This window comes from Corvus hawaiiensis, chromosome 14 (assembly GCF_020740725.1).
Source record: "Corvus hawaiiensis isolate bCorHaw1 chromosome 14, bCorHaw1.pri.cur, whole genome shotgun sequence".
Taxonomy (NCBI): domain Eukaryota; kingdom Metazoa; phylum Chordata; class Aves; order Passeriformes; family Corvidae; genus Corvus; species Corvus hawaiiensis.
The window spans coordinates 6,889,743-6,905,168 of record NC_063226.1 but is presented as its reverse complement, the minus strand read 5'-3'; the positions used below and the strand labels follow the sequence as shown (position 1 = coordinate 6,905,168).

Sequence of the window (15,426 nt, the reverse complement as noted above, 5' to 3'; positions counted from 1 at the left end):
CATTTGATTATTGTAATTTTTAAAACTCCACACTAAGGTGAAGGAACATGGCTCATTTCTGTGAAACTTTGTTCCGAAGTTGAAATATTACTTGACCTTGACTTGCCAAAAATTTACCTGAAGCATTAGTACTCTAGGACTTGTAACAGTCAGATCTTTAGATCTGTCACAGTTACTGCAACGGTGAGTGTTCAGCTTTCATACTCCTCTTATGTACCTATCGCTTGTTTGTGTGACAGAGCCCTTACCAAGTGTATTTCCTGCAATATTTCAACTGGAAAAATAGAATTGCACCACCACGTAAATTATTCTTATGCCAGTGTTTGGTTAGCCTTTGAAGAGTCATTATACAATCTTGCTGATTTTGGTCTGTATTTAAAGTTTGTAAATGTATTAAAAGAATTGCAAGAATCTAAAAGAAGTATAGGCTATCACCTATTCCCTTCTGCTCTATGTAAATGTTTTGCACAATTATTTAATAATATGAAATATGTTATAGTTTATATATATAAAAAATTTTGCTTATTTAATAAAACTGAAAGCCATTGGATTATTTGTTTCTAGCTTTTTATTTTTCAACCCTCTTTAGACAAGACCCCCAAAAAGCTTTTTTGCCCGAAACAACTGTTGCAGTCTGTCCAAGTCATTTATTGGTAATTTTTTTAGCTGATTGCCTGAAAAAATCCCAGATTCTCTGTGTGGGGTAATGGCAGATACACAGGGCAGTAACTACAGCTGATCAAGGTCCTCTAGTAGTAGTAGCAGCACATGATCTTACCGAGTGCACTTCTTCCAAGGGGGAAAAAAAGCTACAGCTGGTACAGTATTTGCCAGGACCACACATTCCTATTCGAACTGTTATGCTTGTTTGCAATACAAAATACAGTAATTGAAGTAATTTCATACTCAGCTAAATAAAAGTAATAAAAGAACAAATCCCTTTCACTCAGAATTTTCTAAATAAGCTTAATTAACTTCTGGGAAAAAGAAGTATTTCTAAAAATATTTGGAAGGGGAAGGGCTTCCATGAAAAATCCCTCATAACAGAAAGTTTATTTCCTTTTGCATTGGCACTGCTTGCTTTTAGAGAAGGAAATGTGCAATGCATCTTCCATTTTTGGATGCATGGTAACAAGCAACTGCAGTGTAGAGCAAGATAACAAAAAATCTAGAGAAGAAGGAATAAAGAAATAATACATTCGGGACATCTAGCTAAGCCTTTACTTGAGAACCTGTCCAAAGCATCCACGAAGCTGCTCTTCTAAACATTTCAACCCTATGCAATGTACTGCTAAAGTCGTATGTCCCTTTTTGTATCCCTTCCTACTGCCATATTATTCTTTCTGTTTAGTTTGTAAAACCTGCAAATTATTAGATGGACTCAGAGAAAGCCTCTGTTTTACCCTCTAGCAGATGCACTCTAACAAATTCTTACCGAGGAGTCCTGCAATAAATATACACTTAAACTCCTGGGTTTTTCTGACAGGTTACCACAGAAGCCTCTTAAGTTCCAAGAACCTGTAATACAGGTAAAGAAAACGGAATAGGAAAAACTATCTGGAAGCCATTTTTCTCAACAACTTTCCAAAAGGTACTTTTTCAGTCCATTTCTGCAGTCATCATACCAGCTCTCAGCAAACACCACAGTATTGGTTATGAATATCAGCAAAATCATCAACAGAAGTAACATGAAGCAAAACACTTCAATCAAAAAAGAGACAGTAGTGGCTTCAAGACTATCACTTGAAAAAACATTGTGACAAAAACATTTCAAAGGTATATTTATGTATCTCAGTACATTCAGCCATGCTCTAGCTAGGATTGATCCCTGAAGCTTCATTGAAATCCTAGAAAGATGAAAACTGGTAAAATCACTCCTCCAGGACAGCATCACTGAAATAAGAAGGGCTCAATAGTCTTGCTATTGAGGGCCAGAGGACACTTTCCAGAGTGAAAACTGAGAAACGGCATCCAGGAGCAAGGTTTGCCTTCAGTTAGTTGTATTTATTAACTATTTGGCAAACTTCAACTGGTTAAGCAAGACAATGGCTACTGTACATGCAACTTAAAACACAACACCTTTATAAAACAGTGATTTTACATGGTAAAAATCAATAAATCACAGCAACAACTTCTCCTGACTATTTCCCCACCACCATTACTAGATTTCCCACACCACTTAACTTGTGCAATACTAAAAGTCACAGAGCACTCTGCTGCTGTCTCAGAAAAGTTGAAGGCCACTTTTTATTTTATGGAAGTCATTCTGGGTCCACAACAATCCTCCTGTCATGGGAATATTCAATTCTGCAGAGCTGTGAGGAAAAGAATAAAGCACATAATCACTAGGCTGATTTAGAAGCTTACATCACCAAAGTAATTTTGATAGCACTTTATTTCCAAAACATTCTCATTTTTAGCTCTGAAACATTTATCTGCTGAAATGTCCTTAGTTTTTTAATCAGTTTATTCCAGAGAGGCAATAGTCCTGAAACATGAAAGGTACAAGGCACAAACCAAAAGAAAGGTGACCAGGTACTAGCAATTTTGAGGGAGAAATGACTGCAGAAATAACCAGAGAACAATTTTCATCTGAACCTTCATCTGTCCTTTGCAGCTAGGAATACAAGCTCATCAGGTGAAATGCTAACACAGCAAGCAATTGACATGAGAACAGTCTGTCACAAATCTTAAAATGCTTATCCTGTACACTGATACTACCCATTTCTATGGCTTTAGAAAAAAGTCATGGGACTTAGACATGCAACCCCTAAAGCAACAGCAAGTCAGCAACTCCACCCTCAGAAAACTCTCCAAGTGGTCATTATTGCCAAATTTGTTCCAGCTGTCAGGTAAAACTGATGCTGGGAGCTAATAAAAAGCACATATGTTTATCACAAAACCCAAACCATCTGCCTGAGGGATGACAGCAGCTATTCAAAGCTTCAGAGATTGCCTCAGCAACACTAAACGTGAACTTTGACAATACACATGCACAGCATAGACCAGAAAACCCAACAATGAACACAATCTTTTGGGAGGAAGGAATTGCAGAAGGACAAAGAAGGGCATTGCTTTTAGAAAGGGCGTGTCCCATTGCCTATGCTGCAGATGCTATTCCAAGCACCTTACAGATATTTTCAAAGTAAAATGTCAAGTTTTCACAATCTCTCATACCATCTTTCAGTACCTGCCTTCATGAGCCTGGCAGAACAGCTCTCTGCAGACAGAGAACTTGGAGGGCAGTACCAAAATTAAATAGCAAACACCCGTTCTGGAACAGGCCATACAAAAACCTTTGATGGGGAAGAAAAAACCCACACAGCTACAAGCCAGAGGACAAGGTTTCTGCACAGAAGAAAACGTTAAGCAGTCAAGAAAATCTGCTTATTTCTGCCTTGGGGAAGTCAGACCACCTTTCCAAAACCACATGTCCTTTGGCAAATGGAGATGCTGCTATGCAAGGGAAGTAAGAATAATGAACAAGCTGCCATTGTAGCACTCCTGATGAAACCTGGATTATTTCCAGGCTCTGCTTCAGGAATAAATCAGCTTCTGCTCCTTTCTATTTGTGGTAACAACAGGTTTTCCTCATGTTTCTTTCTAAGATTTTTTTTCTTGGCATCCTGCCAGGCTGTAATCTGAGTGGAACAAACTGTCTGCCCCTTTCCCCACACAAAGAGATGCAGAAACACATGTTACTTTTGGCCTGCTATGTGCTTTCTTATTTTCTGCATGAGTATTTTCTAGTAATACAAGCTGCATGACACATTACACTGTTCAAAAAACAGCCTGAAATGTACGTATCTGGCCTTTAGCTTTTTAGCCTGCAATTAATATACTATCAGTCCTCACTATGACTAAATCATATTTCAAAATGCAGTCTAGGCATCTTCCTCCAAAGGAACATAATGTTACTGATAAGGGAAGGTCAATTAATTTGATCCCATGGAAGATGGCCAACAGGATGGAGAAGAATGCAAGCCTTACTTTTTGGAAGATTTGAAACTGGAAGTTTGGAACCTGAACACAACTCTGAATATGTGAAAATATGAACACCTGCAAGATTTCTTCTCAGTGAAATACCCCAGGCTGCATGATTCTCAGTTTGTCACACTGCTACTAGATTGGGCCCACCAACCACAGAAAAGAATCATGGATTAGAAAGTTGTCCAATCAAGTGTTAAGGAAAATAACTGCAATTTGTTTCTATTCTGAAGCATTCCTTGGATTCAAATAATAGGAGACAGATTTATATGTATGTGATGAAACTGATTTGACAGCTTACACCATTCAAGTTCCTATGACTTAAAAGTGTGAAATACTGACCCTATTAAAACATCTACAATGGGATGGATAACTGGATAAGCTTCACTTAGTAACAAAAGTGATCTGACCAAAGCTTTATAGAATGCTCCCGTTATTTCCAGGACAAGCTGTGTTTCTTTACTGAGGTCAGATCTGCAGTTCTAAATTACTAGCTACAGCTCTAAAAGGTCACTGGGCACTGCCAGCCTGCTGAGGATCAGAGCCCCAGCTAATAAAAACACAAGTTGTCAAGCCTGCTGGGGCTGTGCTGATACCTGCTAAACAGCAGTATTTCATAATCCTTGCAATGTTTTTTTTTTTAAATGAGCAGGAGGAGTGAAGATAGAAATATTATAAGATGGCGTCCTCAAAGGATACCATTAGGGTTAGGTTAGTAAGTATTAGAGACAATAGCAGATATTCGGGTCAAACCATTTAAACAGAAGTAAAAAGGAAATCTCAGCCTTAATTTTTCACATGGTATAGTAAAAGGCACAGAAAGAGAAATGCATTTCATGGCTCAGGGGCAAAGTACCGCCCACACCATTACTCACTTTGTATTGAGAGACTTCCACTCATCCCTCACTGGCTGATCAAGCAGGGACATCATAGAATAATTATCCAACATGAGACCATCAGGGTCATCTGTCTGACCTGGGAGTTTCCCAAGAGGAAAGTCTTTCCATCGTACTTCATCTAGATAAAAACAGTACAAAACCAAGAAGTCCGAGTTTCCCAAAGAGATTGTCAAAAGACAAGATGACCCTCCCCAAGTCCACAAATACTGCCTCATGCAACTCAGCCATTCAGCAAATGATCTGAACCAATGTCACAGAAGCAGAGGACAGTTTTACTTCTGTTCTCAAAACATCCAGTTCTAACAAGCTGTTCACATCAGCATAACTAAGATCTCTTCTCCTTTTTTTTTTTACTTCAGAAAATTTCCCAGTGGATGGAGTACAAGAGTTCAGTCTTCTAGTGGCTGCTTTTTTTCCTTTAAATGCCATTTTGACTTCAACTCTTCTCCGCCAACTTCCTCCTCCTGTGTTCGAGTCCCTCCATGACTCATCCAAAATTCTTAGCTACAGAGACCTCCAACCCCCATGAGAAAGTATAGCTACTGTAACAAAGCTAACAAAACACTTGATACACTGTTTATTCCTTCTAAAAACTTGTCTTGCTCATTTCTGTTGTTTGCCACCATGTCATAACAACCACTTTCCCAGAGCATAGAACTTAGGTTCATAGACAAACTGTGCTTTCAAATACCCCCAAGTCTGACAAAGAGAAATCCAAGAAACATCCATATTTTCTTCACCATTCACAGCTGGCATATATCCTGCCCCATCAGTTGAATACACTGAAATTTCAAAGTTTGGAAAAGCCTAATAAAATAATGAGACAGTAATAGCATGCTCCTGGAAAACACACTCGCACTATTTTAAGAGCTTAAGAGAAATGACTCCTGCACATAAACGAAAGACTGGAAACTTCACATTTTTCAGTAATCTGGCATTTAGATTATTTTGAAGCACAATTTAATTATGGCCAGACCCAAAGGGCTGAGATGTCTTTGCATTTCAATTAACCTTTGTCAGTGATAGAGTCACTTTTTACCTGCGGTGATCTGCCAGGCGGACCCTTGCAGTGCTGCCCTTTTCTCAGCAATAGCCACCATGTTACCAGAATGAGCAAGTCCTTCCAAAGGATTTGTTTCAGTTACCATCTCCTCTTCCTCCTCTTCCACTTCCTCTACACCATCATCTCTCTCTAGCACATCTTCTTGTTTCTCTACAGTCTGCCCTTGATTTTTAACCTGATTTTCTTGCCTGGCTCTCCACTGTAAGCTCTCTATAGTATAAATTGGTTGTTCACTGCCATCTGAAGAGAGGCCTGGACTGGACAAAGGGGCACCTCCTTCTGTGTAAATGGAAGCAAGATAGAGAAGGTTCTTCCTAGAAGAACGTGGCAAGCGAGGTCTCATGATTGTGAGGATCCTAGAAAGGAAAAAGGGCAATGGAAAAGTCTTAAAAGGGTTGATAAATCTTCATCTAGAGCCTTTTTTGCTTTTAAGTGTTTGTTTCTCCAGGACAGCTGGCTCACATAGTTCATCTAACAGGCAAAATTTGATTATCCCCTGGTCAGTGGATGCTGAAATACTCCATCTTTGTGATTAAAATTAAGGACTTGGGATACTTCTAACTGAATTACTGCTTTGCTGTTTTCATGTATAAAAGTTAGGAGCTGTGGTAAATTCCTATCACCTGAATAAGCAGTCACATCTCTACCAAGCCACTTTGTTTCTGAACAGGTTGCTTTAAAAGCCTCCCCAGATAACCTCTGCTTTCATTCTGAAGGTACAATCATTTAGAATTCTTTTCCTTCTTCTCTTTATGTGCAATCAATGGGGAGATGAATAGCAGCAAGCATGGCTTTATATGCACCTGCTACAATTTCTGCCAGATCCAAAGAGAGGCAAGGGAATGCAGCTATAGCTCAGCGTATCACTAGGAAACCAAAGCTGTTACAGAGCACTGTTTGCAGTTCCCTTTCCAGGTCACAGGATCAAACTTACAGCTGAAGAAGATGTGGGGTTGCCCAGCAGGGAGCTTCCAAGCAACTGTCAGTCAATCTTATCCACTGCAAAGGGACTTTGTGCAGGAACAGCTCCTTCACAGACACCTGTTTGTTACAGTGTTGCCTTTTCTTCCCTTCAAAGAAGATAATGAAAACAACAGGGTGCTCAAAACTCATCAAAAACATACCCTTCATCCCTCTGCATTTTTACTGGAACACATCCTCAAATAAGCTGGCATTTTAACTCAAGTCCATGACCAGCTATATCGACCAAATACATCAAGGTTGTTACAAAGGACTTGGCAGTGCACGGGCAGCTCAGGTAGCTCCACAAGACCTGACCACAGTGCAGTGCAGACATTCCCAAGCTGGCCCTGAGCACATCACTCCGGACAGGAAAGCCACAAGATGTGTTTGAACGGTTTTATCCCAAATAAATGCAGTATACTGTATCTGGGACCCAGTATCATTCCAGATAGCTCTGCAAAGAGTAGATTGAACAGCTGGGAACTAGCACCACTCAGGGATCTTGGTACATCATAGATATGTTTAGCACTGAGTGAAAGCACCAAATATTAACCTATGACTGCCCGAGATACTGGCAAAATCTTTGTGCAGCCTGAGCCAGACCAGGAGAGGACAGAAGAGGCACCAAAATTAAGGGATGGAAACCTATGCAAGGATGCACTGTGTCACAGTATTAAAACCTTGTTAGCAGAATACCTGTGACACTGTATAATTAAGGCCCTTCAGTGCTCATCTCTGTAATGAAACATACAGTTTGCCAATTTTAAAAGTTCTAAGTCAGGAACTGAAAACAAAATATTACTTATTACTTTTGTGTAAGTTTAGAAGGCATAAAAATCCTGTGATAGGATCAATAAAGGACAGCAACACTATTTAGTATCCTATAAAGTCAGGCTTCTGCTAAGGGAGGAAAGAACTGGGAACAGGGATCTCATAACAGACTGCATATAACAGTGGCAGATAGCATATAAGGATGTTATTTCCTACAAGTATTGATATCTGGAAAAATTAGCACTTAAGAGCCTGATCCTTCCTGCGAGAAACTGGCTTTTCCTATCCTGAGGAGGCTGCAGCAAACTTACCAATAACAATTTCAATTTTTTGCTAAGAAATACATAACATGCACAAGCTGCACGTTGAAAAGTCTAAGAAATGCAACAATAAAAGCTTATGTTCACGTGACAAAATATACTAATTAGGCAACTGCACTTTATGTATAAAGGTTCCACCACTTTATTAGTGTAGGTTTACACTAGTACAGAAGAAACTCTTACGCTTTTTTAAACTCAGAAATTCCAGACACACTCACCAGCGTTTACTTTGGCAATGCCAGTCAGCAACTCAGAAATCCAGTTGATCAAGAACTGAGGCCGGAGTTCTGAAGAGTCAGAACATTCCTTCAACTCTATAAACATTTTCTCTATTAGGATCTGTGTAAAACTTCGTGAAAGGAGGCCTGACAGCAAAGGCTGCCAAAAGCAGTAAAATGTCGGGGGAATTTTGAATTGCCATACCTCTTTATTTGCTGCAATAAGAAGAAAAAACAAAACAGAGAAGCCAGAAATTGGTGCTTTGTAATTTTTTTATGAAATATAGGTGTGACACTCGCTTCAAACTAAAGAGGTTTGTTCTAAGGTGATTGATTCCAGCATTATTTCCTGAGGTCCTCACTGAAGCTGAAACTATTATTTTTCTTATACTAGGCAAGTAAAATAAGTAGCAATTTGATAACTAGCACAAGGAAATTATGAACACAGGAAAATCTACCTGTTTTGCTAATCCCTTTCCAGTTTCATCTTATTTCTTGTATCATTAAGAACTATTCTGTCTAAAAACATACTGCAAAGACAAGGTTCATTGAGCAAAGCAACATAAAATCAAAAAGCTTTTACATTTTTCTACTGTTATATAGTCATGGAAATTTGAGAACCTTTCTTGGAAAGTTCTTTGGCTGTGAAATAGGGGATTTATTTATTTTCATTCCCTCTAGGTGCCTAATTCTCTTGCAAACAATAAATGCAACTCCACACATATGGGCAGCAGCTTGGAACTATGATGCAACTGGTCAACGAGGCTCAAAAAACCCCATCCATTTTGATTTGTTTCAAATATTCAGTGTAGAAAAGAAACTAGTGGGAGTTCCTGAAATCAGCAACTATTGCAGAAAAGGGTAGAGATGCAAGCCTTGAAAGATGTTTTGGCTAGATATTCAGTGCTGAAGAGCTATCCTTCCATCCTAAGAGACTTAGGCAAAAGCAATAGGTAAGCATGGCCATAAGGGGTTCTGCAGAACAGGGCAAAAGATATTTAAGGACCCAGATAGAATATGCAGACAATCACAGATTTCAATATAATGAGAAAAAATGAAAAGACTTGGTCATAACACTAGCTATGCATTTTCTACTTGCATGGTGCATAGAACACTAACCTTCATACTTGATATTTAGCATCTTCAGACAATCCATCTTTGGGATGAGAAAGCCATCACTGAGAAGAGCTTCAGCCACTGTCTCCCTAGAGCAGAGAGACTTATTACTGCCACTTACTCCTTTACCTATCAAAACACCACTTGCACCAGTTCTGAAACAAGTTTGACAGCCAAATACCTGGAACTGTGAGGACGGAATGGAGAATTTTTTGTTCGAACAAAAGATCTGGTAATGCTGTTCTTGTACAGCATATATATTTATATTCAACACATAAGGAGTTACAGCTCTTATCTGCAACATTATACTCTCTCCCCTCTACAGTTACACTGATCAGATTTCTCAAAGTGGGTCAAGATCTCCATGAAAATTTATATGGTAATAAGAAAGTCTCAACACACTAGGTCCTAGAGGCTCTGTAGTAATAGAAAGATAGAAAATATAGAAAATGCCAAGTATTGCCCTGAAATTTTTAAGAATTCTAAAGGTTACTGTGAAATCAAAATCTCTACAGGGTTGTTGGGAGTTTTTGAAGACACTGAAGATGCTGCATGCCTTGGGGCCAGCATCGCTAAGTCTGGGAAAACACCTTGGAGACCATCTGGCACAAGGAATACTGCTTGTTAGCACAGATCAACAACTCAGTCCTCAAAGATGTTGAGGAAACAGACTAACTGCTTTCTCCATGATCGAGTATAGGACATTATGAAAAGACAATTTAATAGGTCTACAGCCTAGTTCAGCACTGTACCTTTCACCTCTGTTCTTTATCAGAGACATACCTGTTTTCCTGCATCAGGTCTTTGATCTGAGCCAAAATCCAGTCCACTTCTGAAGAGGAATCAGACCACAACTCTCGAGACTTTGAAACAGACTGCATAGTCTGCATAACCTGAGTGAAGGAAAAATTCAAGCATTAATAGAAAATATACTCCCATGGCAAACACAAAAACATTATTGCTATGACAAGAAGATGCACACGCCACATGTACTTCATCAACAGCACTTGAAAAACTTCACAAAAGTTCCCCTTCCTTGGCATCTCAAGTAAGTACAGATCTCCTTTATAAACAAAGTGTTCACATTAGGAACTGTCACAGCTCAAATTGTTTGTTCTCTGTAGTGAAGATTTTCTTTGGCAAGCCATGTATGACAACATTAGCAGACAGACCTGCACAAGGAACTAAGACAACAAGGAAGAGAAGACAAATTGCCCAAGAAAGAAAAGAGAATTAATTAAAGTGGTGATCATCAGAGTGCACTTACACGAAACTGCTCATTCTTGTAAGATATCAGAACATCTCTGACTTTTTCTAGAAATAAACATAAATATATCATTTAAGCAGAAGATCAACTATGTAAGGGAATTTTGTATCTGAGGAAGCTGCTTAGTTTTGCTAAATTTACACTCAAGGAAGGCGTCAAATGAAGCCAGCAATTCTGTTCAGACAACAGAGGGAAGACTCCCAAAACTCTCAGACTTTTCCAGCAACATAAATTTTCTCAAGTGGGGCTGAACCACGATTTCCATATTTTATCACTAACAGTAGCCAAAGACAGGTAAGTTAGATAAACCCAGACAGCTCAAAAACAAATCCCTAAATAGATCAGTGTAGGAAGAAATTGTTCCCATATGCAGTTTATGTTCTGATGCATATTTGTATTCCTAATACTTGCATTTTGCATCAATTGCAACAGCGCTACAGCTATTCACAAACCAAAGTGCTACAAATTTGGAGAAATACTACCAAACCAGTCAGTCAACCTCAAGGGCAATCTACCAAGGCCCAAAGAGGAATCCCAAAATCTGAGCTGAAGGTATATCTTTATGCTGGAAGATGACATATTTAAACTGCTTTCTCCAGTTCATCTAATCCTTGTATCTGCTATTGGTCTAGGAACACCTGCCATGGAATTCCTTGTGTTTCTGATGGGCCTCATGCTGCGGGGTTTGAATCTCCCATCCATCACTGTCCAACTCTGCATTTGCTTCCACCTCTTCCTGCTCTTCTTCCTCATCCTCATCCTCACTTTCTTCACGCAAGTTATTGCCCAGCTGACGGCTCCAATACATCTTTCGTAGCCAGTCCAGCACAACATCACAACCTAATGGAGAAGAGAAAACATTATCTTCTCAGTGAGAATTTCTTTGTTACGGCAAAAAATAATATAGGTGGTATATTGCTAACTTGTATTATGAAAATAAATACTACTAACCAGTTATGAACCCTGAAAACACAAAAAACTTCATTAATGAAAAGGTGAACAAGTTAAAAAAAAAACCAAACAAACAAAAAAACAAACCAAAACCAACCCCAGAAAGAAACCAGGAATAAAAACCCAAAATCCAGTATCACATGCATGGTAACTACCCCTCATTATTTTGGAGAAAGGAAAAAAAAAAAAAGATTGGACACTGCTATGGCACTGCACCTTGCTCAAGGTAGGTCAAACTTAAGCAGTAACTAGGTCCCTGCAGTGGCATTCTGATGAGAAAATGAGTCAGTACTTTAGCATCACCATGGTCAACATAGCATCTACAACAATAACATAAATTTTTTTGTGCAGGGACTACACTATGCATACATCAGATAGCATGGAAAGAAAATGCCTTTACTTCCAACAGCATTTTCCCAATTCAATCTAAGGACCCTGCTGAAGATTATTTAGCTGGCTTCTCCATCCTTTACCCAAAATTCCCAGGAATCTCTTCAAATGCTATGAGCTGGTCATTCATTCAGGTCTGCAGTATCTACATTTCTCCCTAAATGGGATTTTTTAAGAGTCTTAGGTATTGCTAAACCATCAGGAAAAGCTTTTACCTATTTCCCCAAGATGAACTTCCTGTGCTGTAAAAAAGCAAAACCACCAAACTCTTGTTTCCAGTAATTTTTTTCAGGGATAGAAGAAAGCCTCTTAACATCTGTCCTGTAAGGAACCACAACCTGGAGCCAGTGGACACAGTTCAGCTACCCCCACAGGGCAGTGGCAAATCCTCCCAGTATCCGATACCACAACTCTCCCTGCCAGGACAAGCGCACTGCCTGTCCTGCAGCACCCCAAAATGAAGGTGGGGTGCTCCCCTCAGGGCCTGCAGCACTGGCACTGCCACCCCAAGCATGCCTCAGGCCACCCCTCCCAATGCCACCCACTGGTGGCACTCACCCTTGCGGCACAGAGCCAGCCGCGGCAGCTTCCCGTGCGTCAGCTCATGACGGAGGTCCACAACCCAGATGGGGATGTCCACCTGCAATAACAGCCAACACATGTTACCCCTCTGTTTCCACTGCATCAGGCCACACCTGCATGCAGCCCTGCAAAGCTGCAGAGAGCCTCTGCCTAAGTGGGAACAGCGCCTTCCCAGCCACTCCTGCACCGTAGTTCCCCTGCTTCCCACTTCAATAATGGGCCAAGATCCCCCAATTCTCTGATGCCAGTCCTCCTGTGGTCTAGGACCCACACAAACTTGCATTTTACAGTTTAAGTTTTTCAGTGTTACATGCAACAACAGATTTCTTTTTAGACAGAGGTGTTACATGTAATTTAATGATCCTGAGAAGCAGTTCAATTATATTTAAATGGATGAGACATGCTGGATAACTATATATCAAAGACACAAATAATATCATATATAATACTCAAATTTACACAATAATTTGCATGCAATTTTTTGCAACTTCCCTGAGGACAACTACCTTAAACCTTTAAAAGTCTCCTACCATAACTACCTTTATGCAAGACCTTTGCTTTTAAGCTTGATCAGTTTTAAAAAGTGAGAAGCAGAACTTTTCTCAAAAACCCAGGAAAAAAATAAAAATCAATTCAACATTCTCATGCAGGGGCCCAAACCTACACAGAAGAGTCTCAAATACTGTCTGTCCTTCACTGTCAAAACTTGTTCAGTCCCAGGTATGGTGCTCAGTGCAGCTGGCAGTAAAAGGACTCAAGTTGGTCCTGCTACTACAATTACAGCTTGAACCTTCCCTCCTCCACACACAAGTGGAAAAGCTCACCTGGAGACACAAGATTAAAATACCTGCAAATGTGTTTTTTATGTATAACCTTGCTTGTCAAAGACTAGAATTTATAAACCACAGATTTAGCTCTTTTTCCTATCTCAGTAGCTAAGAAAGAAAAATGTGTAACAGTATGTCAAGTGGGACTACATACATGTAAATCAAGACTTTTGATCACATGTGATTCAAAAACCTTTAATGATCATCAGCCTTTGTTACTCTTATTGTGACTTCAAAGAACAAACTTTTAGATCCAGTTGCAATAAGGCTGTTTACAACTTTGCACCTGGAATAAACTAGCATCTATATTATTTTGGCTACAAAAGAATGACCCCCTACAATTTCCTTCACTCAGTGTTGTTGTTAATAACCAAAACACATCTTTCTGTATAGACATAAATTATCAAGCAACTCTTATTTAATATTTACCTCTCTGGCTAACTGTCTCAGAGGAATGCTGACCATCTTCTGTTTCCTTTCTGTGATCAAGTTGACAAACCTGCATGCAGGTTACAGAAAAAATAAATCACTATCAAGAGCTGCAGAGAAGCTTGGAACTCCAGAGATAAACTCCCCACGCGCTGTACAACCCTGTGGTCCCAGAGACACAAAGTGAACTTGGACAGTTTAATAATGACATCTGTCCAGGTCTTTCTCTCTCTCTCTCAAAGCACACAGGCCTGCAGAGCCCTTACCTTACAAGAGCCAGCCCATAAGAGAGGATGAGCTCATGTGACTTCAATCTGCCAGATGAATCGAGGACCTTACAACGGATCAGTTCTGCCGTGCAGTCCACTGCAAGAGGCATTTTTGGACCATACCTGGAGGCAAAGGAAAACCAGGTGAGCAGTCTCACACAAATACACTCACCCTGTAAAAATGGCAACTTTCCAACTATGTTTTGTGTTCTGTGGTACATAACAGCCTGAGAAACGGTATGCTGAGACAGAATCAAAGGCTCTTTCCGGAAGGCTTCTATTGGAACAGAGTGATTACACGGTTACTCCTAAGCTCACGTTAAATGAGTACTTACTGGTAGAAAGCACATACACAAGATGCATTACCTGGGCGGGTCTTGTGTACGGATGCAGCAGGGGCAATTTGGGGGCCTTGAATATGCTCACCGCCTCGAGAAATCAGCCCGTGAAGTTGCAGGCATGCGGGGCTTCTACCTCGCCTGCTCCCACGGGGCCACCGTGCTCTTGGCATAAGCTACGTGCCCGGAGCTTCCCGCAATGGAGAAGGTGCCCTGAAAGACGGGGCCGCCTGCCTGGCTGCACCGGCGGCCTGCACACACAGCCCCGGCCGCGGAGCTGCTCCGCTGGGGAGCCGCGCCGGGTCCTCGGCGGCCGCCGGGCCCAGGACCGCGAGCGCCGGGCACAGCCTGGGCGAAGGGCACAGAGGGGCCGCTCCAGGGACAGAAGGGCAGCCCCGAGAGCCGCATCCCGCTCCCCGCCCGCGGCCCGTACCGGCTCTTCCATGCCGAGACGCGGTCCAGCGCATCCTGCTGCAGCCGGCTGTCCCCGCAGTACAGCCCCACCATCACCTGGTCCCACTCCGCTCGGCCCCTCCACGCCACCACCGTTCGCAGCGGCTTCAGCCGCCTGCGGGCCGGGGACGAGCTCGGCCGCCCGCGGCGCCAGCCCGGGCCCGCACGGCCCGACATGCCGCCACCGCTAGCGCCGCTCCTCCCTCCCGCCTCCCTGCGGGCCGCCCCCGCCCTGCGCGCTCTGCGCCGCTTCCGCTTCCCGCTCCCGCCGCGCTCGGGGCGGGTGTGGCCGCCTGAGGGCTGGCTGGCGGGCCCCGGGAGTGCCGGAGGGCGGTGGGGCTGCCGTGGGGATCCGCTGCGGCCGGAGGGGCTCGAGGCGAGTGCAGAACAGGCGCATTCTCCCCTTGTGCAGCTGCGGGGAGCTGAGGGACGGCGAAATGTGTCCTGAATCAGGGCGAGGGGAGCCTTGCGAGAAAGCATAGGACCATCCCCAACGGCCGCACCATGTGCCCGAGAATGTTGTCCAAACGCTTCTTGAACTCTGTCAGCCTTGGTGCTGTGACCACTTCCGTGGGGAGCCTGT

At 41.9% G+C, this 15,426-nt stretch overlaps 1 protein-coding gene across 1 annotated transcript; it reads right to left on the bottom strand.

The window, feature by feature from the left end:
• Positions 1-550: 550 nt before the first annotated feature.
• On the bottom strand, positions 551-15,044 carry LAS1L (LAS1 like ribosome biogenesis factor). Its single transcript, XM_048319035.1, has 13 exons — positions 14,824-15,044; positions 14,050-14,175; positions 13,784-13,853; positions 12,504-12,585; positions 11,247-11,444; positions 10,605-10,651; positions 10,121-10,230; positions 9,341-9,426; positions 8,222-8,437; positions 6,884-7,019; positions 5,926-6,305; positions 4,863-5,004; positions 551-2,315 (listed from the first exon to the last, which is right to left on the bottom strand). Exons 1-13 carry the CDS (start codon positions 15,018-15,020, stop codon positions 2,225-2,227), a joined length of 1,881 nt encoding a protein of 626 aa, XP_048174992.1. The 5' UTR covers positions 15,021-15,044; the 3' UTR covers positions 551-2,224.
• Between the last annotated feature and the right edge of the window lie 382 nt (positions 15,045-15,426).